Consider the following 27,810-nt stretch of genomic DNA (forward strand, 5'->3'; position numbering starts at 1 on the left):
AAAAAAAATGTTTTTTTTTTAGTTTTGATACTTGAAATTTTTATTTTAAATTTTAATAATAATAATATATATTATTAAGAGAATAAGAAAAATTTTGTCTTCAGGATAGTCATATGATAAAATCGGTTTTTTTTTTATGGAAATTTAGTGTCTATTGCAAAGGCCTTGACTTGAATTTGTGCCTTTTCAAGGTTTCATATGATTCTCACCGATAGTCAATTTATTATGATGAGTATTTAGGCTGCATACGAAAATGCTCTATCTCTAGATACATAATTAAGAAATGACCTTGTATCTTGTGATCTATTGACATTTTTAAAGATATAAGCTCACTCCGACACTACACTTATCGAGACCTTCCATTTGAGTACCCACATCAATTTTTCGTATATTAATATATATTATACTAGCTGTTACTCGCCCGCTCTGCTGGGCGCTTTATAGAATTGCATTTTTAGATTTAAACTTGAAATTTAATTAGAGTATTGTTTTGACTTGTACAGATTCCCAATTCTATTGAATTGGCATGCACCTTTTACCTATGTAATTATTCTAGCTAATATTCATTGTAATTTTCAATGTGCAATTATTATAACATTCCCGTGTCTTTCTTACAAAAATGAATAATAATTGATTTGAAAAAAAAAAAATTGTAATGAGCATTGAAAGTTTCAGTTAAAGAAATTGCACTTTCATAAGTGAAGAAATCTGCCTAGTATATTAACATAATCAACAGAACTAAAAAATTTATTTTAAACAAATGACAATCGAATAGCATAAATTTAGTTGCAATAAAAATTCATTATTTATGTCAAAAAAATATAGGTTCCGGATAAGTAATCACCAACATATAATATACAAAAACCTTCTTCGAAACACGCTGCATCTTATGGTATTAGTATTATTCTGATCGGTTCAGTAGTTTTCGCAGTATAACCGGACAAAATAACCGGCTCTCCATTTATTAGTATATATAAGGTAAAAGCCCCAATATATGATCATGTACCAGTATATGATCACTCAATGTATTTGTATACTTATATTTGTGAATATAGATATACAAATACATGGAGTGATCATATACTGGTACATGATCATATATTGGGGCTTTTACCTTATATGTATATATGAAAAATATATCAAAATGCATGTGGGTACTCAAATGAAAGCTCTTGATGAGTGTAACATCGGGATGAGCTTATATCTTTAATATATATGTATATATGAAAAATATATCAAAATGCATGTGGGTACTTAAATGAAAGCTTTTGATGAGTGTAACATCGGAATTGAGCTTATATCTTTAAAAACGTCAATACTTAAGAAAGTACAGTGCAATTTAACAAAAGTCATCATTTGATAAAGCAGAATTTTATTTATTTATTTATAGTTCATAAGTCACGGCAGTCACATAGTGACTGCAAAGTTGCTAGTAATAATACATTTTTTTAAATTATTATTTTTAATTAAAAAGTAATTTTAAAAAAGTTATTATTATTATTAAAACGTTTGTTAATTTTTTTTCAACCAAGTACTTTATGACAAAATAAAATTAAACCTCAAAATGTAACAACAAAAACTTAGTAATGTATTTCAAAAGAGTTCGACGGTTATCAAAAGACTAAAGTTCTTCATATCGCTTCAAAAATGAGAAATATCGATTACAGCCATGCGTGACGACAACAAAGAGTATTTTAAAACTATAAATGATGCTCTTTGATAGTAACAAGTCTTTGTATTTCTGACATTAGATCAATAAGAATAATAAATTCGCTAATATCTTTTCATTCTGAAAATGCAACAACAAAAGCCGAGTTTCCATTTGCCATCAATCATCACCATCAAACGTAAGATATTTCGAGCTAACAAGGATGGTATTTTTCAACAACCCTGACTGGCGAATGGGGAAGCTCCTGCTCTGTTCTTTTGGTGCCTGGCCGTCTCAGTCTTATCGAACTCGTCGATTTCTCAGCATTTCTACCATTTTCATCGTCCAGAGTATTTTTGTTCTCGAGGTTCTATCTGTTCATTAATTTAACTTTCCATATTTTTTAAAAATATCTATTAATACAAAACGTATTAAAAAAAATTAGATAATTAAATTGGTGACAGTCTGGAATAGTATAGAAATGGTAACAGAATGCCTTCCTATGTTGTCGCTGCACATTGTCGCTAATATAAAAATGTCTAATTGTTTGATTAATTTAAAAAAGGTGAGTATTTATTAAAATTTAATTATTGTTGTTATTTATTAGTAGATTTTTTGTTATTTTATTTTATTAATAAGACTAATATAGATAAAAGTATTACTGAACCACATCGAAAGTGATTATCAGTCAGATTTATCAAAATCTGAAGTACGAACCCTGTTGCATGACAGACATTTTCATAAAAAAATAATAACTGTGTACGTAAGTAAGTATTTTTATAATTAATTAAGTAAATTATATTAATACACTGTAAAAAAATCGGGATTTTTATTTTCTTTCTGCTTTAAAAATTAAAAAAATTATTTAATTTAGTCAATGAAAAAAAAAAAAATCAAGTTTTTTTCAAATTAAAAATATTATTAAAATTATTATTGAAAAATTATATGCTCCGAAAATTTTTTACAGTGTAAAAAATTTTTTTTATGATCTACAATTTTATTAACATTGTTAAAAAAGTTTACATTTATGCAATCGCTGGAGCATTTGCGGCAATTCCAGCAATCACAAAACTTTTGGATATTTTAGTGCCACTAAATGAGTCTCGACCGAAGCAGTTTTTTTATCAAGCCGAATATTTTGTCAATCAGGATGAATATTCGACGTATATTTACATTCACGGTTATCTGACACTGCCATTTCCGATGACTATTTGTGTCGCTTATGACTTTCTTTACTCAGCTTGCGGTCATCATGTCTGCAGTATGTTCAAAATTACTGGGTAAAGACCGAGTCTATTTAATAACTAAATAAAAATAAAAATAAAATAAAAAAAAACGCCTTATAAATAATAATTAATCGACTCGTAATATTTTTAATTATTTATGAGTCCATTTAAACGATCATAAATAATTCAAGAGTCCAAAAAATTTTATTTTCGACTAAGATTTAATTTTTTTTTGTAATTTTCCAGCAAGCTTAAATAATAAAATTTGTAATTATAATTACATAATTACATAAATAATAATAATAAATTCATTCCAGAGACCGTTTAAAAAATATTGATAATATTTCTTTGGCGGAAGGAGAAAATTTTTTTAAAAATTCTGACCAACAAGACAAAATTTATAAATCATTGATCGAATGCATTAAAATGCAAAAATTAATCCTAAGGTTTGTTATTATTATTTTTTACTAAAAAAAAATTAATTATTTAATTTTTTAGTTACATTGATTGTTACGAACGGATTTTTTCTATAAGTTTATTCTTAGTAGTGGGAGTTAACATGTTTTCTTTGTGCTTCACAAGTTTGCAGGTAAAAAACTTCAGTTGCATGCTTAAAATAATCTTCACTTTAATAAAATTGTGAATTATAAATAATTTATAGAGTTTAATAATAGTAAATCAACTAAGCGACGCTTTTTCATACATGTTTTACGCTTTTGGAGAACTGGTTCATTTATTCCTCCTGAATTATCAAGGCCAAAATATAATAAACCACAGCGAAAATTTTTATAACTCTGCGTAAATATTATCAAACCTTTAAATAAACAATAAAATTTATTTTTAAGTATTTTAGGTTTCAAGCAAATTGGCATAATTTTTCACTGAAGTCTAAAAAACTTTACATTTTAATTATTATGAGAAGCTCCGATTTTGCGGCAATAAGGGCCGGAAAATTAATTATCATGTCCTCTAACAGTTTTAGCAGTGTAAGAAAAAAATTTTTCATTCGACAATAATAATTATTTTACACGAAATTTTGATTTTTGTAGATACTTAAAACTTCAGTGTCATACTTGATGGTTTTTAATTCCCTCCGATAATTAAAGTGGAAATTAAATCTTAGATATTAGATTAGTTAGTTTTATACCAATAAAATAAATTTAGCATCAATTGAATTTTTTTTTATCAATAAGTCAATTAAATTTTTTTTTAATTTATTTTTTACACTAAATTTTTGTTCTAATTATTACACACAACAGCATAAATTTTTTAATTGGTTAATTTTGACTCTAAGTGATTACACAGTAAATAATTTTGCGTCAAAAAAATTTGGGTTAAATATTAAATAATTTTTAGTATTGATTCAAGAGAATTAATAAAAAATAAAAGGCCATTCGGCAGCCGAAATGGAAGTAGATTTCATGATAAATAAAAAAAATACTACTAGGGTTGCATACGAAAAAAAAATAAATTTCTGTTACATTAAACAACAATAACGTCAAAACGAATGCAAAAGTAAAATTTCATTAAATCTGTCTGAGAAAGTAGGTAATTTTTGGCCTAGACTGATCATGTGGTACACGAATTAAAGCTTATTTAATAAGCTTTCAGATGCCATTTATAGAATTTTGATAAGATATCGCGTTCAATTGTAATTGCATGGAAATACAGTAAAAGTGAAAATTTTTGCAATTTTTGAAAATTTTTGAATTGCTATTATTCTTAAACTATTTAATTTGGAAAAATAAATAAGTATACAAATTGAAGCTTATTAAATAAGCTTTCAAATGCAGTTTCTCTTGTAGGAAAAAAATTATATACAACGGGGCCTGTCTTGGCACAATACTGGGTTGCCCAGACTCGGCCGAACAATACTGGCCTACTACTCACCTGACAAGTCTTGGTTTGCCAGTCTTGAACCAAGACCCAGCCAATATTCAACTGACAAGCCTTGGTTTGCCAGTCTTGAACCAAGACCCAGCCAATATTCAAGTGACAAGTCTTGGTTTACTACTCTTGGACCAAGACCCAGCCAATGTCTATGTAACAATGATATATTTCAACCAAATCAGATTTGTTAACTATAAATAAATGGTATGTTTGAATATACTCAAAGCACCCTGTTGAAAAGCTCCAATAAGATCCCATCAAAAGCGACAAAAGCCACTTAGAAACCAATAAAATTTATGGGTTTCTAAGTGGCTTTTGTCGCTTTTGATGGGATCCTATTGGAAATTTTAAACAGGGCAATGATTTTTAGTTTTAGGTTAGGAAAGTAGTAAAAGTAGACATATCGAACGTTTGGTGAATCAAGTGAAAAATTCTTGAGCCAAAAGAAAATAATTTTGAAAAGTTTTATTGTTTTAAATCAAGACGAAAAATTCTTTAATCAAGTTGAAATTGTTTAAATCAAGAAAAATTTCTTGGTTTAAGAATTTTTTTACTTAAATCAAGGAGATGAAGTTCTTCAAAATTATTTACTTGATTCACATTAATTGTTTTTTCTGTGTTGGCTTATTATCTTTGGCTCAAGGCCCAGCCAATATTCAACTGATGTCTTAGTTTGCCAGTGTTGAACCAAGACTCAGGCACTATTGACATTGTTAAAACTGTAAAATTGACAGTTTTTCTTCGTCATTTTATTGTTGTTTTTTTCTATGTAGTATATACTTAAAAAACATTTGAAATCCGTTTCTGCTTCAACTATAGTGTCTATGCACTAAAAATAGTATATTACACACCTGTGGCAAGAAAATGAGAAATGTCTCAGAACACATATATGTTGCCCGAGGCGAAGCCGAGGTCGACATATATGTGATCTGAGATATTTATTATTTTCCTGCCATAGGTTTGTATACTATTTTTCTGTCCGACAGAGGCGGAAAGCGGCAATTTCGTTTAGCGCAGCGGGCCGAAAGTTGCCACTTTCCGCCTGGAGGGCAGAAAAAAAATTTTCTGCCCTCCAGGCGGAAAGTGGCAACTTTCGGCCCGCTGCGCTAAACGAAATTGCCGCTTTCCGCCTCTGTCGGATAGAAAAATAGTATACAAACCTATGGCAGGAAAATAATAAATATCTCAGATCACATATATGTCGACCTCGGCTTCGCCTCGGGCAACATATATGTGTTCTGAGACATTTCTCATTTTCTTGCCACAGGTGTGTAATATACTATTTCTTACTACGCCGGTCGAAAGTACGGGGTTCCCGCTGCGATTTCACGGCAGAAAGCCTCAGTTTTATGCCGTGATCAAGTCGCGCATGCGCCCTACGACGGGGAGCCGAAATAATGTATTCATGTATAATGTCGCTTCGCTCGTGCCGCAAATGTCGGGGGCAGGCATCAATTTTTTTCAACGCAATTTTTTGCGTACTTTCGACCGAATAGCAAGAAAACTAGTATACACTACGAGGGCAGAAATTTGAGAGCCCTGAACTGCGCGCCATGATGCCCTCGGGCACATGGCGCGCAGTGCAGGAATCTCAACTTTCTGCCCTTGTGGTGTAATATACTATTTCTTACTACGCCGGTCGAAAAGACGGGGTTCCCGCTGCGATTTCACGGCAGAAAGCCTCAGTTTTATGCCGTGATCAAGTCGTACATGCGCCCTACGACAGGGAGCCGAAATAATGTATTCATGCTCTGACAACGAGACACGAGGCGGCAGAAAATCCGAAAGTCGGTAGTCGCGCTCACTCTATTACTTATGTTTATAAGCCTAACCTTACTTGTGATTGTTATGAATGTATCTGTCTTGTTATGTGTCGATGATTTTAGATTGAAACTAAGTTAATTAGAGAAAATAAATATTTATTTTAATGATATGAGACTTATTAAATATTTAAATTACAAAAAAAAAATGAGAAATATTTTTTATTCTGATAGATATTTTCAAATAAATAAATTCATTATTAAACAAATAATTATTTGAAAAAATACACAAACATATTTTTTTCTTAATTTTTTTTCTATGCATTTTACGATTGTTATTTCATTTTTCTGTTTTTTAGGTAGATTTCTTTAGAAATCTAACTATTGCATTAGTCCTCAAGGTGAAATTTTCACCTGATTTTGCTATTATATGTTATAATTAGTAAAGTAGGTTCCAAAAATACCATTGGTTGAAAAATTTATATATGTATGTATGTATATATATATATATATATTAGACTGATTCAAAAAAATCGACGATTTTTTTTTTCTTAAATATATCGAAAATATTGTTGGAAATTATGAAAAAAAATCCTGTGAAAGTTACAGCCCTTAATATTAATATTAAGATGTCCCACAGGGTAAATTTCTATTTCCCGTATGATTAACATGGGAAAGCTTTTTTTGATATGGCTCTTTACCGTAAGATGGACGGTGGCGTTGTTTGCTCGGTGGGTCTTATATACGTGACTGAATAAAGTAGTCAGTACTTGTCTCGGATAGCTTAACTGGTAGAGCCCTTGGCGCCTAACCGAGAGATCTGGGTTCGATTCCCAGTCTGGACTGTCTGATTATTTTTTCAATTACGGAAAAATTCCCACTGAGTAGGTCCCCCCTTTCCCCTATCCGTTCTTTCCCAACTCCCTTAAAATTGGCTTTGATATGGCAAAGTTTTTTTGAGTTTAGAATTATAACTCTTTAATTGTTTATCAAAAAAGCTAGACTAAATCATTTTCTTGTGTAAAATTGAACGCTCTACAAAAAAGCTATCTTAGAATTTTTCGATAAACCGACGCGTTTTGAAGTTATTCAACTTTAAAATATAATTTATAATATTTTTTAATTTTTTGACGAAACTATCAAGTTTATCAAAAAATATTGTCAAATTTTACAAATTTTTTGTATTCTATATTTTTTTTGGTTTAACAGATCCTTTTATTTAACTGTCAAATTTCTAATACTATCGTATCTTAATTTTTCAATAAATTCAAATTATTTTTATTTTCAATTAAAAATTATTTTTTTTTTTTTCCTTAACCTTGTGACATTAGAGTATTTTTATTACAATTAGGAAATTTTTTCCTATATTCACTGATAACAAGTAATAAGTATTGCAATTGTTCTTCATTTTTTGTAAAACAATTAATGTAATGTTCGATCAACGCTACCCCACGTTCCTCTACATCGTTAACCACAGTCAATTTATCAAAAAACTTCACACATTCATTATAACTTTCATCAAGAGGCCAAAAATTCACATCTCTTTCCATAAAATCATACGGTAAATCAAACGCTGTAAAAATGAACATAGAATCTTTTGATACAAAATCACTCATATCTTTCTGCAAAAATCCTTCAATGTCTTCTTGTCTCATCTCCAATTTTTCGGCTTTCGTATTAAAACCATCTTGATTCTTCAAATTAATAATAATTTGTTCTTTCACTTCATTTTTTACATATCCATCAAATAAAGATATAACGGCTAATTTTTCAGATAAATACTATAGGTGATTCTTCATTTTTTCAGTAGTTGCAGTTGATATTGCCAAATTTACTGCTTTGTATCGAATTAATTTCTGCATGGAAGTTAAATCATGTTGTGCAGCCAAAGTCGCTGAAGTCGAAGTAAACCACGCTGTTATATAATTTGTGATGATAAACTTGCATATTTCTTGGAGGCTATTTATCTCATAAGTTGTAAGTTTGAATTCTTCCCGAAAAATGAATATTTTTAAACAATATATTGCTTTGGACATCCAACGAGCATGACTCATAGCTCCTGGACTTTTAAACGAAAAATTTTCTTTTGGAATAACTCCTAAGAAAACTGATGACAGCTCCAAAAATTCTCTGTAGTCACTCCTTGGATGATATTTCTGCAAAGAAGTTAAAATTCAAAATATTGATTCATAAACTATTATTTTCCATTCGTCAAAGAGATAAGAAATAATGAATGAATTTGAACCAAAATACAAATAATTTTTGAACCGATAAAGTTGATAAGCTTTATTTCTTCTCAACGATTTTTTAAGATATGCAACAAAACTTAATCACTTAACACAGATCTTACCTGCAAATATTCTCCAATGAATCCTAAAATTTCATCAGTGATGTCTGACAAAGCTTGATCAACAGCGGTATCTTCTATACCCGCTTTGAATTTTGATTTATCAATTTTGTTCCAAAAACCTTTGAATCGATTGAAGATTGGCACGTTCGGGCCTGTTTGTTTAGGCCAATATACTTCAAAAACGCTTTTTAAAATAATTTCAAACATGTGGTGACGACATGGTAACCAAATAAGTTCCCGACCTAAAGCTTTCTCTAATTCAACACCTGCGCCGTGATAAATACCTAAAAAATAAAATTCAAGTGAGATATTGGAATAATGCAAATTGTATTTTAAACTTGTTGTTGCTCACAAAGACTTAAGAAACAAAAAAAATTTTCAGTTTTATGTTAATGATCTTAAAGTATTTTAAGTGTAAATCTTACAAATTTATTTCAACGTCATGAGAAAAATTTTGTAATGTTACCTGTGTTAGTAACTGCAGTATCAAAGCACACTGCTTTAAAATATCGACTAACACCCCACTGATCTAGAATCGAATGTACAGCTGTTGCTTGTTCTATTCCAGTCCCAGAATTTATTTTTGGAACTCCTAATAATTGTTCTTCACCAGATGATGATAAAACAATAGGCAGCCTATCAACGGTATCAGACCCAACTATATCACTTAAAAGTTTCCTGTCCCAATGAACAACGTAATTATCATTCAATTTCAATTGTTCCTTTAGTTCTCTAGCTATACCTTCTCTTAGAGATATACGTGCCCGTCGAATAGTACTGTAGCTCAAATTAACATCATTAAGATCATATCCAACAATCTTTAAAGTTGCAGCTATGATATAAGTAGCATTTCTACTGCTTACATTTCCGCGATCTAATGCAGCAACAAGTTCAGGTGTCATTATAGACATTTTTGAAGTCACTTTTGGCAGAGATAATTCATCTTCGAAATTTGAAACATGACTTATCGTTGATTGTGATGTTGTTAGTGTACCTTGGCTTGAAGTAGTGTTACTATCTTGGCTTTGAGTGATGGTACTATTGTCAACCAGTTCATCCGAATCTGTAAATTATTAAAACAAAGTACTTTTAAAAATTTTCATAGCTCGATATATTCTTGAAAGCTCATGAAGTAAAAAAACATAAAAATCGCAAAACTTTTTTCCCGTGATTTTTTTTATACTGCTTTTTGACCGCAGCATCCAAAAACTTTTAACCAAACTTTACTGAAAATCACACTTTTTGCAAAAATTAATGAAGTAAAAATAATATAAAGATTTTGTGTGCTTGCTTGTCTACTTAATGCGAAAAGTAAAAAATCTCCATATTTTACAATTCTTTTTCTATCATTTTAAAGTCAATAAATTAATCAATCAGCAACTAACATGAAATATTTGTGAAAAACTTGAATTAATACATACTTTCTTCATCTACCTCCATGAGTTCTTCATATGTTAGAGGTTTTTATGGAAAATTATCAATAAATCCACGCCGACCTGATGATCTCTGGGCTAGAAAAAATTCATTTCGCTCTTTACTTAAGGTTTTGGCTGCTTTCGTGTGAGCAATATCAAATAACTCCTTAAACTTATTCTTAAAAACAGTTTCATTTTTGATTTGCGTGAATGATTGTCTCCGTTTATAACTACGCTGCAAACTTTGCCACTTTTTGAACATTCTCAATAACTTATTGATGGCATTTAAAGTCTCACAAGTAGGAATTTGAGCCTTTTTCCATTGTTCTTGAACCTCGGTCACAGTAAATAAAGCACTTTGTTTAACACCACACTTTTGTACTTTATGATTATAGAAAAATAAAGCTAAAACGTCCTTAAAAGTTGGAAGTTTACGTCCAACAATACCAGTTATTGGAAAACCAATCAAATAAATTTCTTTATCCATTTTTTATAATCGATTTTGTCCATTTAAAAAAGGACTCAGTTACGAAATAATTTAAAAAAGAATAAATATCGTTAATCAAATAATTGGACAAATAACCCATAAAAAAGGAATTCTAGGATATGAATTAATTAATTGCAAAAAAATGAATTTAAAATACAATCCAAAAATATTCACGAAAAACAATGATAAACTATAGCAACAATCAAAGTCCGAGTTTGGAGGTTAGAACACTGCGTCACTCACAGTTATCAATTGAACAATGGGTTATTATTACCCAAATCAAAAAAGTTCGGTTAAAGCGTCGAGTCGCGGAATAATGAGCGTTGTAGTGCGAGGTGGTCAGATACTAAGGGAGGGGGCGTCCGATGTCTTCTCTATTTCGCGCTTCGATGATTTTAACTGTGAAACTAGCTTCGATAAATAAAAAAATTAAATCAGTACGTTTTTATTATAGTAATAAAATTAATTGCATGAATTGGAAATATATATTATGAACTTATAAAATCAATTGAATAATAGATGAAAATAATTTTTAATTGAAAATAAAATTAATTTGAATTTATTGAAAAATTAAGATACGACAGTATTAGAAATTTGACAGTTAAATAAAAGGATCTGTTAAACCAAAAAAAATATAGAATACAAAAAATTTGTAAAATTTGACAAAATTTTTTGATAAACTTGATAGTTTCGTCAAAAAATTGGAAAAAAATGAGAAAATACTATAAATTATAAATTAAAGTTTTTTCATGCCTACTGGTCAAGTGACTAGTGAACCTTATTCAAGCCAAACGATGGACAATTCCATCTGCACTATTGGTCGAGAGACATTCTCTCTTTGCATTAGTTCTATGGGGTCCATCGAACTTGAATACTAGTAAAGCTGGAAGTTTTGTGGTATCTGTTCGAGTTGTAAAGATGTTAAACAAATGAAAGAAAATGAAAGAAACTACATGAGAGCAAAGATAAACTTTGAAAAAATAAATGGGGTAGGTTACCAATCCAGGAATCGAACCTGGATCTCCCTGATAACATGTCAGGAGCTCTACCAGTTAAACTATTTTTTCAAAGTTTATCTTTGCTCTCATGTAGTTTCTTTCATTTGTTTAACATCTTTACATCAAAAATAAGTTTCTGAAAGTTTCAGTTCAAAATTTAAATTTTGAAAGGGCGCTCATAATTTTGTTTTTTTTTCTTTAATTAGTCATATCGCCGACTTTAAGTGTTGGGGGTGGTATGTTGGGGTCTTTTTGGTTTGAAAAAATCTTAACCTACGCGGCAAGGTCAAATCTCAACCAAGCTGATTTCTAAGACCAGCTTGGGATTCGAACCCACGCCTGGCAGTTGATTAAATAAAATTATTAAATTAAAAAAAAATTATATTTTCTATGTTGTGCTTGATTTTTAGTTCATCTCGTGATGTATTGTTATCGATTATTGTACTAAATAAAAAAAAAAATGCATGGAATTTTAATTTGAATAGTAAAAGGTCGCTTGAAAAAGTCTAAACTAATGCACTAATGAATTGTAAAAAATTATGAGCGACCTTTCAAAATTCAAATTTTGAACTGAAATTTTCAGAAACTTATTTTTTTTAGTTTATAAAATTATACCGTAACGAGAAAAAAAATAAAAAAAAAAAAAAAAAATTCGATTTTTGAAATTTAAAAAAATTTAGAGCGACATCTTAAAAATTTTTTTTTAAGCTGTCCTTTGGAGAGAGTTCTTAAAACATCAAAAACTAACATTTTTTCACTCGAGACTCAAAAAAAAAAAATAGTCGGTTTTTTTGCGCCACCCTAATATATATACAGGGTGTCCGAAAGTCACGGACGCCATTGTAGCATCTGATGAAAAAAATAATTCTAAGACGAAAAGTCCTTAGCCATTTTTCAATTAACCGCATAGATAATTAATTATTAATTAAAAATAACGTCTCTTTATTTGTTAGAGAGAGAGCGCCAGTGTCCAGTAAAGTATGTGCCAAACAAAGCCAAACAAAAAAAAAAAAAATATTATTATTTTTTAAAGAAATTAATTTTAATTAATTTTTATGAATTTTTATTAATTTACAAGCATGTATGGAATACACTCACATTCCATGCTTGTAAAGGTGGACCCTAGGAACACCGCCGTCTATCTTACGGCATTAAATAAATATTATTATTTTTAAAGAAATTAATTTTTATTAATTTACAAGCATGTATGGAATACACTCACATTCCATGCTTGTAAAGGTGGACCCTAGGAATACCACCGTCCATCTTACGGCATTAAATAAATATTATTATTTTTAAAGAAATTAATTTTAGCTAACGTAGTCACACATATTTACTTACACATTCACACGTGCAAGCGTCTTCGTTGGAACGCACTTGACTTGACACTAGCGCTCTCTCTCTAACGCATAAAAGGACGTTATTTTAATTAATAATTAATTATCTATGCGTCTGATTAAAAAATGGCTAAGGACTTTTTGTCTCAGAATTATTTTGTTTATCAGATGCTACAATGGCGTCCGTTACTTCTGGGACACCCTGTATATATATATATATATATATATATATATATATACATACATATATATATATATATATATATATATATATATATATATATATATATATATATATAAATACATACATGTATAAACTTTTGAACCATATGCATTTTCTGAATCCGCTTGACGAGCTGAGTCGAATTATAGCAAAATTTTTCAAAAGTTCTGTCATGAGGACCAATGCAAAAGTTAGATTTCTATGAAATCTACTAGAAAGTTAAATTTACACGGAAAAAAAAATAGAAAAATTATATTATATAATGTAACGTGGTGCTCCATGATGAAAACTGGAAAAATTACAGTTTCAGATTGTAATTATTATAGATTTTATAAGAATTACATTAGAGAATGTAATATTTACATTGAAAACTCTGAAAATTAACATTCAAAGTTTGAATTTAGAAAAATGTTATTTCGAACTGTAATTTTTTTAGTTTTGAATACGATGAGACACTAATTACTATTTATAATGTAATTTTTCTTTTTTCCGTGTACACATATATTTTTAAATTTTAGCCGTAAAAATTATTTGACGTAAAACTTTTTGTTGATACATCAATGACGCGAATATCAGTCAAAAAACTAATTCACGAATTAAAGATTTTGCAAGAAGAATGATTTCTGACGTGGATATTCCTTCAATATTTCTCAGAACTCCAAGTTGCTTCTTTTCATAGAATATTAATACCGATAACTCTTTTGGTTACCACCCACCACCCACCACCCGCGAAACACTGAATACAGGAACAAGAAAAGCCAAGAGAAAATAACTACCCTTCTATATACTAAAGCACCAAATTTATTATTAACAATAAGACAATTTACTTTCTCGGAAATGATTTTTATTTTGGCAATACTGACATCGCTATCCGTCTATTAAAATAATGACCGAGTAGATGTCGACAAATAAAATCACCAAGAGCTACGTGTCTTTTCTTACATTTAATATATTTCTGGCTGCCAATCAGAAAAGCTTTTTCCCTTCTATCACCCGCAAAATGTCGGCTTTGTCTTTCAATTTCACTGTTCTGAAGTTTTGCGGACTCTGGAGACCCATAGACTCGCCAGTCTGCTGGAAAACTCGTATCTACACAGCTTACACTTCGCTGATAGTCCTCCTGATTTTCTCCATGACTATCATGGAGTTCATCGATCTTGTACAGCACTTTTCCGACGCGGAAGATTTCACCAGCAGCGCATTCATCATGCTGACGATGCTCTGCATTTGTGGAAAAGTTATCACCGTTTTGGGGTACCGTGATCGCATTATTCAGCTGCTTGATACTTTGAACAGTGATTATTTTGCGGTACACAGTGACCAGGATAAGGAAACTCGCGAGTACTTCGATCAGTTAATCAAGTAGTTGAAATATAATTAGTTAATTTTCATTTTCATTTGTATTTTTTAAAGTCAGTAAATTTTATTCTTCAATGAAGAATTTTTTCTTTCTAACCCGTAAGAAAAAATTTTGAGTCGTGAATTTTTAATAAAGTTTTTGAAACAAATAAAACTTCAAAATTAAGGCATTAAATCATTTTTAATTTTCTTTTAAAAATTTGTTAATCAATATTTTAATAAAATGCTGATTTAAAGTCATTTATTTAACTTTACCCAAAAATTTTATTAGATATTTCACTTCATTAATTTTGTATTAAAAAAAATTTCATGAAATTTGGGTCACTTTTTTTTTTTTTTAATTAATGTTTGTAAGACAATTTAAACAATTTTATGCCGAAAAAGTTTTTTACAAAAGCCCTGATTTATAAGAAATAAATATTTTTTTTGGGCATTATTTATTAATAATGTCTTTTCAGATTTCGAACAAAAATTTACGCAAGAATAACACAAGTTGGAATAGTTATGATTGTTGGAGGATCAATTGTGACTGAATTACCTCAGGGAATACTGCCCTACCATGCATGGTATCCGATATATTTGACAACACGCACAAAATTGACGATTGCTTTCGCGCAACAGCACTTTATCCACAGCATTGGAGCCATCATAAATATTTCTTACGACACATTGATTCCTGGAATAATGCTAGAGATTTGCGCGCAATTGGGACTGTTGAAGAACAGGTTCAAATTAGTCACCAAATTAGTTGAGGCAATGCGTTTTGATAAGGAACAATCTAATGAGAATGTTGTTTTTGTCGAAACAAAAAATATTGCTTATTGTATTCGCCACCACCTTTTGATTTATAAGTGAGTTTTTGGAAAATTTTGGGGGACGTATTTTTTTTTTTTAATAAAAAAAACTTTATTATTTTTTTTTTCAGGTTTGTCGAAGAAGTAAACAAAGTTTTTGGGCCACTGATTTTGATGCAGTACATGGCAAGTTCGATTGTTCTATGCGCCTGTGTTTTTAGATTGGCCGGTATGAGCCTGAGTGACCCGTTATTTGTTTCTTTTTCAATGTACATTGCTGCTATGGGGTCCCAGATTTTTATTTTGTGCTACGCAGGGACGGATGTTACTGAAGAGGTTGTACAGTAATACAATTTTCCGTTGTTTTGACAAAAAATGTTAGTGTTATAGTATATTACACATCTAGGGCAGTAAAATAAGAAATGTCTCAGATCACATGTAATTGTTGTCCGAGGCGAAGCCGAGGTCAATAAACATGTGATCTGAGGCTTTCTTATTTACTGCCCGTGCTGTGTATACTATTTTTCTCCTCGACGGAGGCGGAAAGCGGCATTTTCATTTAGCACAGCGGGAGGAAAATTGACGCTTTCCGCCCGGAGGTGAGAAAAATTTTTTTCTGCCCTCCAGGCGGAAAGTGGCAACTTTCGGCCCGCTGCGCTAAACGAAATTGCCGCTTTCCGCCTCTGTCGGACAGAAAAATAGTATACAAACCTATGGCAGGAAAATAATAAATATCTCAGATCACATATATGTCGACCTCGGCTTCGCCTCGGGCAACATATATGTGTTCTGAGACATTTCTCATTTTCTTGCCACAGGTGTGTAATATACTATTTACACACTGATAAAAAAATGAACTTGACTCAAGAGCCAAAATCTTGAACCAAGAATACCATTTTGAAGAAAATGATTTTCTTGAGTCAAGAAAATCAGATCTTGAAACAAGAAAATTTTCTTAGACCAATAATAATTTCTTAATTCAAGAATTTATTCTCTTGACTCAAGAAAATCATTTTCTTTATAACTCGGTCGAAAGTACGCATCTTTTGCACCTATTTCGATGCAGAAAGTTAAAGATTCGTGCATTGGTAAAGCTACACATTCGCTCTCTATAACAGCGGGAGCATAAAATGCTTTCGTTACCGCGACTGACATTATTCATTTGTTACTAACTATGTTTTGTTTACGCTGATCATTTACGATTGATGGTACAATACAACTTGGTTATATTTCTTTCTTTCTTTTACTTACATGGAATATTTCATATTTCGATAGAGGTATAGATAAAGATATAACTGCCGTAAGAGTGACTAGATCATCCGATGTAACTTATAACCAGGTTGTACTGTACTAAGATTCAGTTTGACAGTGACGTGTGTAAAATGGATCAACTTTATTTAATTAATGAATTATTTAGAAAAATGTATGCAGTAACAACTATTTAATTTCATTTTTATTAATTATTGTTAATTTTCAGATAATATGCTCGTTTTTGTTTTTTTTTTATTTTTAACCAAGAATAATCTTTATTATGTTTGTTGAATTCAAGAAATTTCAGTTTTATTTAATTTAAAAATTAAAAAAAAAAAATTGTTGTTAATTATTTTTTATTTGATTTTACATTAATTTTTTTTTATTTGATGCCTACCCCCGACCAGCAGCACTCGCTTCGCTCGTGCCGCAAATGTCGGGGGCAGGCATCAATTTTTTTTCGATGCAGTACATTAAATATTTTACGTACTTTCGACCGGCTATAAAGAAAAATAGTATAACTACACGGGCAGAAGTTTGAGAGCTCTGAACTGCGCGCCGTGAGGCCCTCGGCTACGCCTTGGGCATCATGGCGCGCAGTGCAGAAATCTCAAACTTTCTGCCCTAATAGTGTAATATACTATTTCTTCAAAATGGTAATCTTGGTTCAAGATTTTGGTTCTTGAGTCAAGTTTATTTTTTTTATCAGTACAGTTTTTGGTTTAATTTTTGCACAAAAAACTTAAATTTAACACAAAAGTGATAAATTTTAACATAAAATTTTTATTGATACAATAAAGGAATAGTATATTAATTTATCCAAAAATGATTTTAACAAAAAAAAAAAAAAAATTGAAGAATTTGATCAAACTTCAATTTTCTTAATTAATTTAAATTCTTTAAATTAATTTTTTTTTGTTTTGAAATTTTAATCTTTACTTTTTTATCACTGTTATAATTTATGATATAAAATTATTCAACAGTGTTATAAATTCAATATTGGGATCTACGAATCAAATTGGGACTGCCTGAGTGTATCAGGCCAAAAAAGTATGTTATTCATGATGAAGCGCAATGTAAAGCCCATTATGTTCTCATGCATAAGCATCATAGAAATTTCCGTCGATTCCTTCATCAAAGTAAGCTTTCCAATTGATAATTCCTTACCAAAATCGAAATTTAACAAACTCTCTTTTCAGCTTATCAAGCTTTCATACTCAGCGTTCAATTTCCTTCAACAGTCATCCTAGAAAATTATCGACCAATTATTGACCATCAAACCATTGAAGAATTCACAACTTTAAAATAGTTTTTACCATCTAGAAAAAATATCAAACTGCATCAATCAATTAACAACATGAACAAACAACGTTTTTTATATAGAGGAGGGGGGGGGGGCAAAATGGGGTACTTAAGAAATCGTTATGATTTTAAGGACTTAAATACGCTGATTTTTCTCGTTTTCAGTCGTAATTAAAGAAAAATAATCAAATTTCAAGTTGCCGTAGAAAAAAATTTTTTTTTTTGCGGTCAAAATGGGGTACTCCCTGAAAAAGTGAAAAAAAAAATTTCTTCATCCGAAAATGAAATATCGTTAAAAAAATAACATTTTCTTATCGATAAGTTTACGAAAGAATCCAAAGAGAAGAACAAATCACCCAAAAAAGAGACATTGTTAGTTGAAGCAATATACTCCTAACAGGAATTGAGGTAGTAAAAAAAATTTTAAAACCTTGTAATAATTTTTGACGGGTTTCGCTTGAGTAAAAATAATATCAAGATAAAAAAAAGAGTTCTCTTGAGAAAATTCTAGTTTTTGGAACTCCCGGTGAAAAAATTTTTAGACTCATAGTTCTCACGCAATTCAAAATCCGAGCAAAAACAGTTTCACTGTAAAAAAATCGCGCCAAGTTCACGTTCATAAGACTATTAAGAAAAAAAAATTTTATTTCTTTACAAAAAGATATAAAATAAAAAATTTAAAAATCCAAGTAACCGATATGGTTGTGTACGATTTTCGGAAATTAAAAAAAATTTGGTGTAAATTTAAAAATTAAAAGAAACAATTTTGGAACGTATTTAGTGTGCGTGGTTACAAAATATTTCACTTTTTATGAAATTTCTAAAATCTATCTACTTAGGACTTTTAAAAAAAATTGAAGTACACAATGACGCACACCAAGTACGTTCCAAAATTGTTTCTTTTAATTTTTAAATTTACAACAAAACTTTTTTTAATTTCCGAAAATCATATACAACTATATCGGTTACTTGGATTTTTTAATTTTTTATTTTATATCTTTTTGTAAAGAAATAAAATATTTTTTTTCTTAATAGTCTTATGAACGTGAACTTGGCGCGATTTTTTTTACAGTGAAACTGTTTTTGCTCGGATTTCAGTAATTTTTGTAATTATAATAAAAATTGACAATTTTAATTTAATACATTTCTGGTGGCAAACTATCCCCTTTAAGCTATCGTTCATGCAAAAGTTATTCTTGCGCTACCTGGCGTGTGTAATTGCAAGCTGTTAAATGTCTTTTTTCACTGTAGTTTCCCATCTATTATAAGATTAGCATGCATCCTTATATTATTTAGTCTCTGGCCGTCCGCTTTTTACATACAAAAAAAAGTTAAAATCTAAAAATCTGGGTCGCTATAGTTTGTGCTGATTATTTTTAATAATTTTAAATAGAAATTATAAAGATAATTGATAATAATCAAGTAATACGTGTAATAAAAAGCATGAACTACTATTATAAAATATCATATAAAAAAAAAATCAAAATAAATTTGAAAAAAAATTTGTAACCTCAAAAAACCGTTCTGCTTACGGTATATACACACTCGGTAGTCTGGCTTGAGAATGGAACTTGGCGCCAGACTCTATCGAGTCTGTTGATAATAGCATGAAAAAAAAAATTCGTAATTTTTTTGCACTCTCTTTCTTGGTTTAGGGATTCAGGAAAATTTTTTCGTTGAATAATCTTATAGGCCTGAAGATCTTACTTTTTGAATTAAATATCTCACAAGCACACCAAATGATTTTGAAGAAATTGGCGGCCTCTGACTCAGTTTTCTGAGCATTCACAGTTAAATTATGTCATCAAAAATAATTCGAGAATAAATTCGATGTTATTTGAAAAACATAATTTTTAAAAATAATTAATGTACGATTTCTCTTCAACACATCACCCGATTTTGATGCGGTTTGCAGCAGTTAACTTCGTTTTTTAAATTAAAGAACTGTTTAGATTTTGGAATTGATCGTTACATCTGTTTAAAAGCTGTCAAAAGAAAAAAGCTATTTTAAATTTATGAGGAAGTCTAAGTTTCGCTGAACCTTATCGAATGACGCGATTGTCGTTCAAATCAGTGGAGTTGCTCAAAGGTTATGAGAGGTTTACACACACACACACACACACACACACACACACACACACACACACACACACACACACACACGCACACACACACACACACACACACCCCCTGATAGAAATCCTCGTAGGAATATTAAGAGCTACTTCCTAAGACCTTAAAAATGTGGAGATTAGATTAGAACTTGATTTTCGAAAACTGGCATGGAACCAATGACTTACCGATTTTTTTTTTTTTTTAAATTATTCATTTGTAAAGTGTGAACTTAAAAATTAAAAAAAAAATCTTAGATGTGAAAAAAAAAATTATTACGATGCACAATGACGATAAAAATTACTGCACAGTAAAAAATTTTTCGTCAATGTGTAAAGTGTAAAAATTTTTGTGTAGCAAATTACACTCTAGTGTGTAGAATTTTACATTCTCATGTATTGAGTTAACACACTAGAATGTAGAATTAACATTAGTTTGTGTAAAAACATTCAGTAACACAAATATTTGTGTTAAATTTGACGAACATTTTTTTACTGTATGCAAAAAAAATTAGAAAAAAAAAATTTTTTCATGTTTTTTAATTAAAAAAATTTTTTTCCTCTGAAATTGTAGGAAATGACGTTAAAATATATTTTAGCAAGCTAAAAGAGCTTTTTGGAAAAAAAAATTTTTTTTACGAAATTTTGGGGGTACCCCATTTTGCCCTCCCCCCCCTATTAATGTATAATTTAAAAAATTTTTACCATGTTCACGGAACAAACCTTTGCAAAAAATTGACCAACCATTGAAGAAATTAAAGAAGTCATAAATAAATTTATTTCATTAAATTCTTCTCAATTTGTGCTGAAGAATCATCAAAAATTTTGCAGACTTTCAAAGTACTCGATTTTCAACTCAATTATTTTTTTTTTATTATTCAATAAAATTCGACCTAATAGAGTAATTTTCTTAAATTCCGAAGTAAACTCTTCAACAATTGACCACAAACTGAGTCCCCACTACCTTCTATCATACATTCAGCACTTACAGCAAAAGCCGCTCTTCTTTTTCCAGGAAGAAACTGTCAAAGCTGTCATTACGCACCCGGTAATTTTGATACCAAGTCACCCTTTCCTTCATTTATTATTCACGATACGTGAGTTTGTCTCAGAATAGTTTGCAAGAAAAGTCACCAAGAAATGCGTGGCTAGCAATTTCCATGAATTATTAACAAACGTAAGTAAAGAAAAGGCTGCAAAAGTATAGATTGATTCTTTGGATTATTCGTTTCGCTACAAAATACAAAGTAGTATTTATGTTGATATCTGTATTTACATAATATTATGTTTGAATAAAGACAGGACTTTATTATAGATTATATAATATAGCCACGACAATTTTACCCCATGAATATTTAAAGCCTTTTTCTTTCCCAGTAGCGTAAGAAATAAAACTTACATACATACAAAGTGTATTTATTTTGCGCAGAAAATTAAACTCGCTATGACGATTTTGTTCTAATAATAAAAGGTAAGTCGGTGGAGGAAATTATATGGCTTAGCGTCAACGAAGAACGCTAAAAGGGTCGAAGTCAGTCATCAGTTTTTTTGGACATCTATAAGAAGATATATCAAACACTTTTGCGTTGAATAGACAGAGAGTTGAAGATCTATTTCTATTTCTTCTTGATATTTTCTTTAGGATGAAGGAGACTTTACTTCCTGTGAGCTTCTTTATCCTGAAGTGCATTGGACTGTGGCAGCCAGTACACTGGAAGGGATTTAAAACTTTACTCTATTCACTGTTTACGGGGTTTAGTTTTGTCATATTGTTTACCGATACTGGCTGTCAGATCGTCGATTGTTTCGTTACCTGCAAAACTGTCGCCGATTATGCGGACCACTCTTTCATCCTGCTGACCATGATCGGGATTTGTATTAAAATGGGCAGCATTATTAAGAACCGTAATAGGATTGTCGAGTTGATTGAGAGACTACAGACCGGCGCCTTTCAGGATAAAAATCCGGATGAGGAAAGGATTTTGAAGGAGTTTGATAGTATTATGAAGTAAGATTGTCTTTTAATTTTTGTCATCGTTGATTTTTTTTCATTGTCAGTTTATGCAAAATTTTTTTAAACTGAATTTTTTTGGAATTATTTTTTTAAAAATATTTATTTTGTCATGAAGCAAGATTAAGATTATGTATTGTTTTCTGATTAAAGCAATTGATAATTTAATTTTTTTTTGTAATTATCAATTTAAGAGATAATTCTTGCTACTTATATTTTTAGAGAATTAAAATTTTTATAGAATTAAATTTTTTATAATTTTTCAAAGTGTTGAGAAGAAAAATTAATAACGGAATCTAAGATTTCATAAAATTTTTTATAAATTGAAATTATTATCGAGAAAATATTTAAAAATATTGATAACGGAAGAAGAAAAATTAATAACGGAATCTAAGATTTCATAAAATTTTTTATAAATTGAAATTATTATCGAGAAAATATTTAAAAATATTGATCGGTAAAAATTTAAAAAAAAAAGTGTAAAAAAAAATTTTTTTTCTAATTTTAGACATGAATATAAACAAAAAAATTAGTAAAACGGTTCACCCTAAAGGCCATCCCTGCAACTTCCCGCTAATTCCATACCTGGGCGCTTAAAATTGTACTTATGACGTTTTTGAGATTTTTGAGCTCAAAATATAATTTATGTGATATTTTCAGCTTGCTGAGCTCAAAGAGATGGTATTTCTATGTATTTGAGCTCTTCAAGCTCAAAAGTCTGATAGAAGTTTCATAGAACACTACTTTTGGAATTTTCAAACCGCAATAATTTTTGAATGGATCAACCGATTTTCACGCGGTTGGCGGCATTCGACGCAGTTTTATCAGCCTCATGAAGAATTGTCAGGTTTTCATTTATCGAACCAAAAATCTTGGAGTAATTTTGAAAAAACACTTTTTTCGCTTTTCATTCGTTCACGATATCTATCAAATGAATTAACCGATTTCGACCAGCTTGGTGGCGATCGACGTGGTTTTTTATTGTCTAGTAGGGAGCGCCGAAAATCCGCTTTTTTAGAATTTCGTTTAGTAATAGCAAAAATATTGTTTATTAAGTTATAAAAAAATTTTGTGTGAAAGGAAAAAATTTTTGGTCAACATCTCAGGCTCGCGGATTTCAGTCAAAGATAAAAATGCTCAAAAAATTTTTTCATCAACTTATATTGATCGGAAATTTTACGCTCTACAAAAAAGGTCTTTACACAAAATTACGTAAGACCCATAGATTCAGAGATAATCCCAATTTTAGTATCAAAATAGTAGATTTTCGCCATTAAAATAATCTTGTTAGTTTGAAATCTATTTATAAGTTCTCCATTCGACAGAAAATTAAATTTTCTATCAAAATGTTTATTTGTAAAATTTTTTACGAGTGATAATTATTAAAATTATTCCAATTTTTGTTCCAAAAGTGGCATTTTCGACAGTAAATGAATTATATCTTGATATAAAATGTAATCAAATTCTTATCAGTTTTAGTAATCAGTCCTATGTCTAAAAGAGTCGATATTACAACGGCTGCAGTGGCGCGAGCACTTAAGTTATACATTTGGCTGTCGATTTTTGAGAAAAATTTATTTCACTGAATGATGAATTAGAAGATAAGTCTGAAGATACCAAATTTTGGTTTAAATCTGAGATACTACGAGGTAAACGTTCTGTATATTCATCATTCGGCTCTGGGATGTACAAAAATTGTTGAGAGATTTTTCGTAAGCGTGTAATTCTCTGATCTGTGAGTGAAATAAATTTTTCTCAAAAATCGACTTCTTCCATTAACAGTACTTCGTCGAAAAACAATTTCATTGTATGAACTAAGCTACAGACAAAGAAGAAACATGGATTTTAATCTCGTTCAAAGTCAAAATAGAATTGAATTCAAAGAAACTGCTCTTACCAGCCAAATGTATAACTTAAGTGCTCGCGCCACTGCAGCCGTTGTAATATCGACTCTATTAGACATAGGACTGATTACTAAAACTGATAAGAATTTGATTACATTTCATATCAAGATATAATTCATTTATTGTCGAAAATGCCACTTTTTGAACAAAAATTGTAATAATTTTAATAATTATCACTCGTAAAAAATTTTACAAATAAACATTTTGATAGAAAATTTAATTTTCTGTCGAATGGAGAACTTATAAATAGATTTCAAACTAACAAGATTATTTTAATGGCGAAAATCTACTATTTTGATAATAAAATTGGGATTATCTCTGAATCTATGGGTCCTACGTAATTTTGTGTAAGGACCTTTTTTGTAGAGCGTAAAATTTCCAATCAAAACAAGTTAATGAAAAAATTTTTTGAGCATTTTTATCTTTGACTGCAATCCGCGAGCCTGAGATGTTGACCAAAAATTTTTTCCTTTCACACAAAATTTTTTTATAATTTAATAAACAATATTTTTGCTATTACTAAACGAAATTATAAAAAAGCGGATTTTCGGCCCACCCTATTGTCTAGAGCTGATTAGTTTTTGGAATCGATCTATAGAGCAATTTAAAAGTTATTAAAAAAAAACTACATTTGAAAAAATTTTTTTTCTTAGTTTTTTTAAGATTTCTCAAAATCTAATGATCCGAATCGGTTCAAATTATACTCTAAATCTAAGTTTGGCCAAGCCCTTTCAAATGGCACCAACCGCGATAAAATCGGATGAACCGTTCAAAAGTTATAAGCGGTTCACACACACACACACACACACACACACACACACACACACACATACAGACACAGTGACAACCTCGCGGGAGTAGTCAGGGAAGCTTCCTATGACCTTCAAACGTCGAGATCTGATGAAAACTCGATTTTTTCAAAACGGGGTGAAAACATTAACTTCCCGATTTTTGAAAATCTTCGATTTTCTTAGCGGGAAGTTAAAAATTTTCCGAATAATTTTTCCAATTCATATTAATTTTTTTTAATCATCAAAACACCAAAAAAATTCTTTTTCCAGATGGAGAACAATATTATTCGGTATCTTCGTTCAAATGGGAACAGTTAATCTGATAATATCGTCGGCGCTGTATTTAGCACCTCACCGAATAACAATAACAAAATTGTACCTGCCGTGGGACACAAAGACACTTGAGGGGTACTGGACAGCGTGGGTGTTGCAGGCGATTTCCCGGTTCTTCGGTGGGCCTGTAAACGTGGCCTGCGACAGTCTAGTTTCCGGGGTAATGTATCGAGCATCCGCGCAGTTCAAGATCCTGGCGAGTCGACTTCGCGGATTCCTTCATGAGCCTCAATATTCAGAGAAGAATAATAACAATAATAAAAATGTTAAATACGATTATCATAGAGTGGAAAAACACGAAGCGGAGAAAATGGCCGAATTGGTGAAAGAACACCTGGAGATTATACAGTTGAGTAGCCGCTGGGCCTGTTATTATATTATCGCGATTCGGTTTGTTGGATAGGAGAGGAGTAGGTATAGGCGAAGGTATGCACTTTTTCCTAGCTTGCTACCTCCTGTTTGACATACCTGCCACCAAAATGAACAAAATCACTTTAAATGGTATAATGTCTGTAATGTTGTTAATACTCTTAGGATTATTACAATGCTCAACGATATCTTTGGGTTCGTTATTTTCATGCAGTACTGCGTTAGTTCCACAGTCCTCTGCGTTACGGTCTTCGTCTTCGCTCAGGTCAGACAATTTGACACTCATTGTGCTATGATGATTACTTACACTGGATGTCTGTATTTCCAAATTTATCTTCTTTGCTCCGCTGGAACTCAGATGACTTCTCAGGTTCGTATGATATTTTCATATTTGTTATTTATTTTGAGCCTCGATGCGAAAATAAAAAATCTTGCCAATCATTTGTCTCTTTTCGACCCTTACGAATCCTTTAGCACCTAGATCGTCCATGAAAAAAGGTAACGCTTTGACTTACAGGCTCAAATAAAGTCAATTAGTTAAAAAATGTCAGAAATTTGGAATTTTTAAGGTTTAATTTACAAATTTTGGAGTTTTACGGATGATAATTGAAGATTACAGTATAATTATAAAATTTCTTGGAGTGTCATTAATCATTATTGACTTTTATACTTTAATGACTTTATTTTTAGTTATATGATGGACAACGATAATAAATTTTTTATTTTTTGGCTAATTTTGATACTTTGAAGTTTGGTATTTTGTTCAAAATTACGTTACTGATTTTTTTTTGTATGTAATTATTTTTAGATGATTTTTTTTTTTATTTAAGATTTAACATTTTTTATTTAAGAAGTAATGATCAAATTGTTATTCATAATTTTAGCTAAAAAAAATGATTTTTTGAGATTTGTCGTAATATATGTAGTTTGAATAATCTTGAAATAAATTTTAGAAATGATGACACTACTATAAGATCGATTTTTATGAATTTAATAAAATAAGTGAAGGAAAAAATTATTTCAACAATTTTGAATTGTAACAAATTGGCTATTGCCAAGAAAAAATTTATTTGAGCAAAAAAAATTGTAATAAAAACTTTTTAATAATACTAAATTTAATTATAAAATTTTTTTTTTAAATAAAAATAAGCTTGGAAAAATTTTTCTCACTTTCTTAATTACACATAATATTGACATAATCTTTGGTTCTAATTCTTTTAATGATTTTCCAAATTTTGAAGATCAAGATCGATTAGATGAAGATAATATTCGTTAATCATTTAACAAGAATCGCACTCCCACCCATTTCCTAAAAACCCGGTGGCCAAATTTGAAGCAGGACACACGCTCCATAAAAATTAAAATTTTTGAGTTCTTAGTAGCCCTATTATTTTAAAACACTTAAAAGAGTCTTTCAACATTCTAAAGATCATTTATCTTTCTTAAATCTTCACCTGCAGCTTAATACGGCTACCTTTTTTTTCTAAGCTCTCGAAGCCAAGTTTAACAAGCGATTTTAAAAGTAATTTGCACTTGTTTTTTGGACATGACTTATTTTCTAAAGCCACATTGAAATTATTTTCCTATTTTTTAAATAATAAAGAAAAATTTATTTATCCGCAGAGTCAAAACTTTGTATCGTACATCTATACATTTGATTGGAATGAATTGACGGTAAAAACTAAAAAAAGTCTATTGATAATGATGATAAGATGCTATCGACCGCTAAAATTTCGCACTTGGAGTATGATCGAACTGTCTATTGAATCATTCAGCCAGGTACATACTTCTTCTAATATTCTAATTAAAAAAAAAAATATTTATTTACGTTATTGTAATTGCAGATCGTCAAATTTTCTTACTCTGCTTATAATGTCCTCGCTCAGTCGCAATCTTAATACGTATTTATAATGTTACACGAATAAAAAAAAAAGAATAAGGAACAATTATAATTATTCACTTTTAAATATCACATATTAAATGAAAGTACCAAAAATTTACTGTACATAAAAATAAATGGCAATAATAATATTTGTACTGAAGTAAGTGTCAAATTAAATCTCAAATAACACAGGCAACACGTGTGCGTAAGTATTTAAGGTGTTTGTCTAGTTATTTTATTTTTACGGGGGAGATTTTTCTAAATCCCCTTGTTTTTTCAAGTTTTTAGTTTCAAGTATGGGCAATTATTTTTTTTTGGGCTTAAAAGTCTCTTGAGAGATTAAGGTATTCAATAGATCTAAGTTGTTTG

The 27,810-nt window shown here is 30.2% G+C and overlaps 3 protein-coding genes across 3 annotated transcripts; all 3 read left to right on the forward strand.

The window, feature by feature from the left end:
• The first annotated feature begins 1,592 nt into the window (after positions 1-1,592).
• LOC123261083 (odorant receptor 9a-like) lies at positions 1,593-4,038 on the forward strand. The gene is made up of 9 exons (XM_044722567.1): positions 1,593-2,015; positions 2,094-2,213; positions 2,298-2,415; positions 2,667-2,928; positions 3,192-3,320; positions 3,373-3,463; positions 3,536-3,672; positions 3,728-3,860; positions 3,924-4,038. The coding sequence occupies exons 1-9, from the start codon at positions 1,872-1,874 to the stop codon at positions 3,972-3,974; spliced, it is 1,185 nt and encodes a 394-aa protein (XP_044578502.1). The 5' UTR covers positions 1,593-1,871; the 3' UTR covers positions 3,975-4,038.
• A 9,834-nt stretch (positions 4,039-13,872) lies between these two features.
• LOC123261605 (odorant receptor Or1-like) lies at positions 13,873-18,269 on the forward strand. Its single transcript, XM_044723294.1, has 5 exons — positions 13,873-14,696; positions 15,152-15,544; positions 15,619-15,823; positions 17,722-17,877; positions 17,938-18,269. The coding sequence occupies exons 1-5, from the start codon at positions 14,233-14,235 to the stop codon at positions 17,986-17,988; spliced, it is 1,269 nt and encodes a 422-aa protein (XP_044579229.1). The 5' UTR covers positions 13,873-14,232; the 3' UTR covers positions 17,989-18,269.
• A 2,709-nt stretch (positions 18,270-20,978) lies between these two features.
• On the forward strand, positions 20,979-27,481 carry LOC123261634 (odorant receptor 46a-like). The gene is made up of 6 exons (XM_044723329.1): positions 20,979-21,622; positions 21,794-22,159; positions 25,128-25,538; positions 25,725-25,929; positions 27,183-27,338; positions 27,404-27,481. The coding sequence occupies exons 2-6, from the start codon at positions 21,795-21,797 to the stop codon at positions 27,455-27,457; spliced, it is 1,191 nt and encodes a 396-aa protein (XP_044579264.1). The 5' UTR covers positions 20,979-21,622; position 21,794; the 3' UTR covers positions 27,458-27,481.
• Positions 27,482-27,810: the final 329 nt, after the last annotated feature.

Source organism: Cotesia glomerata, linkage group LG3, assembly GCF_020080835.1.
Source record: "Cotesia glomerata isolate CgM1 linkage group LG3, MPM_Cglom_v2.3, whole genome shotgun sequence".
In the NCBI taxonomy this organism is placed as follows: Eukaryota; Metazoa; Arthropoda; class Insecta; order Hymenoptera; family Braconidae; genus Cotesia; species Cotesia glomerata.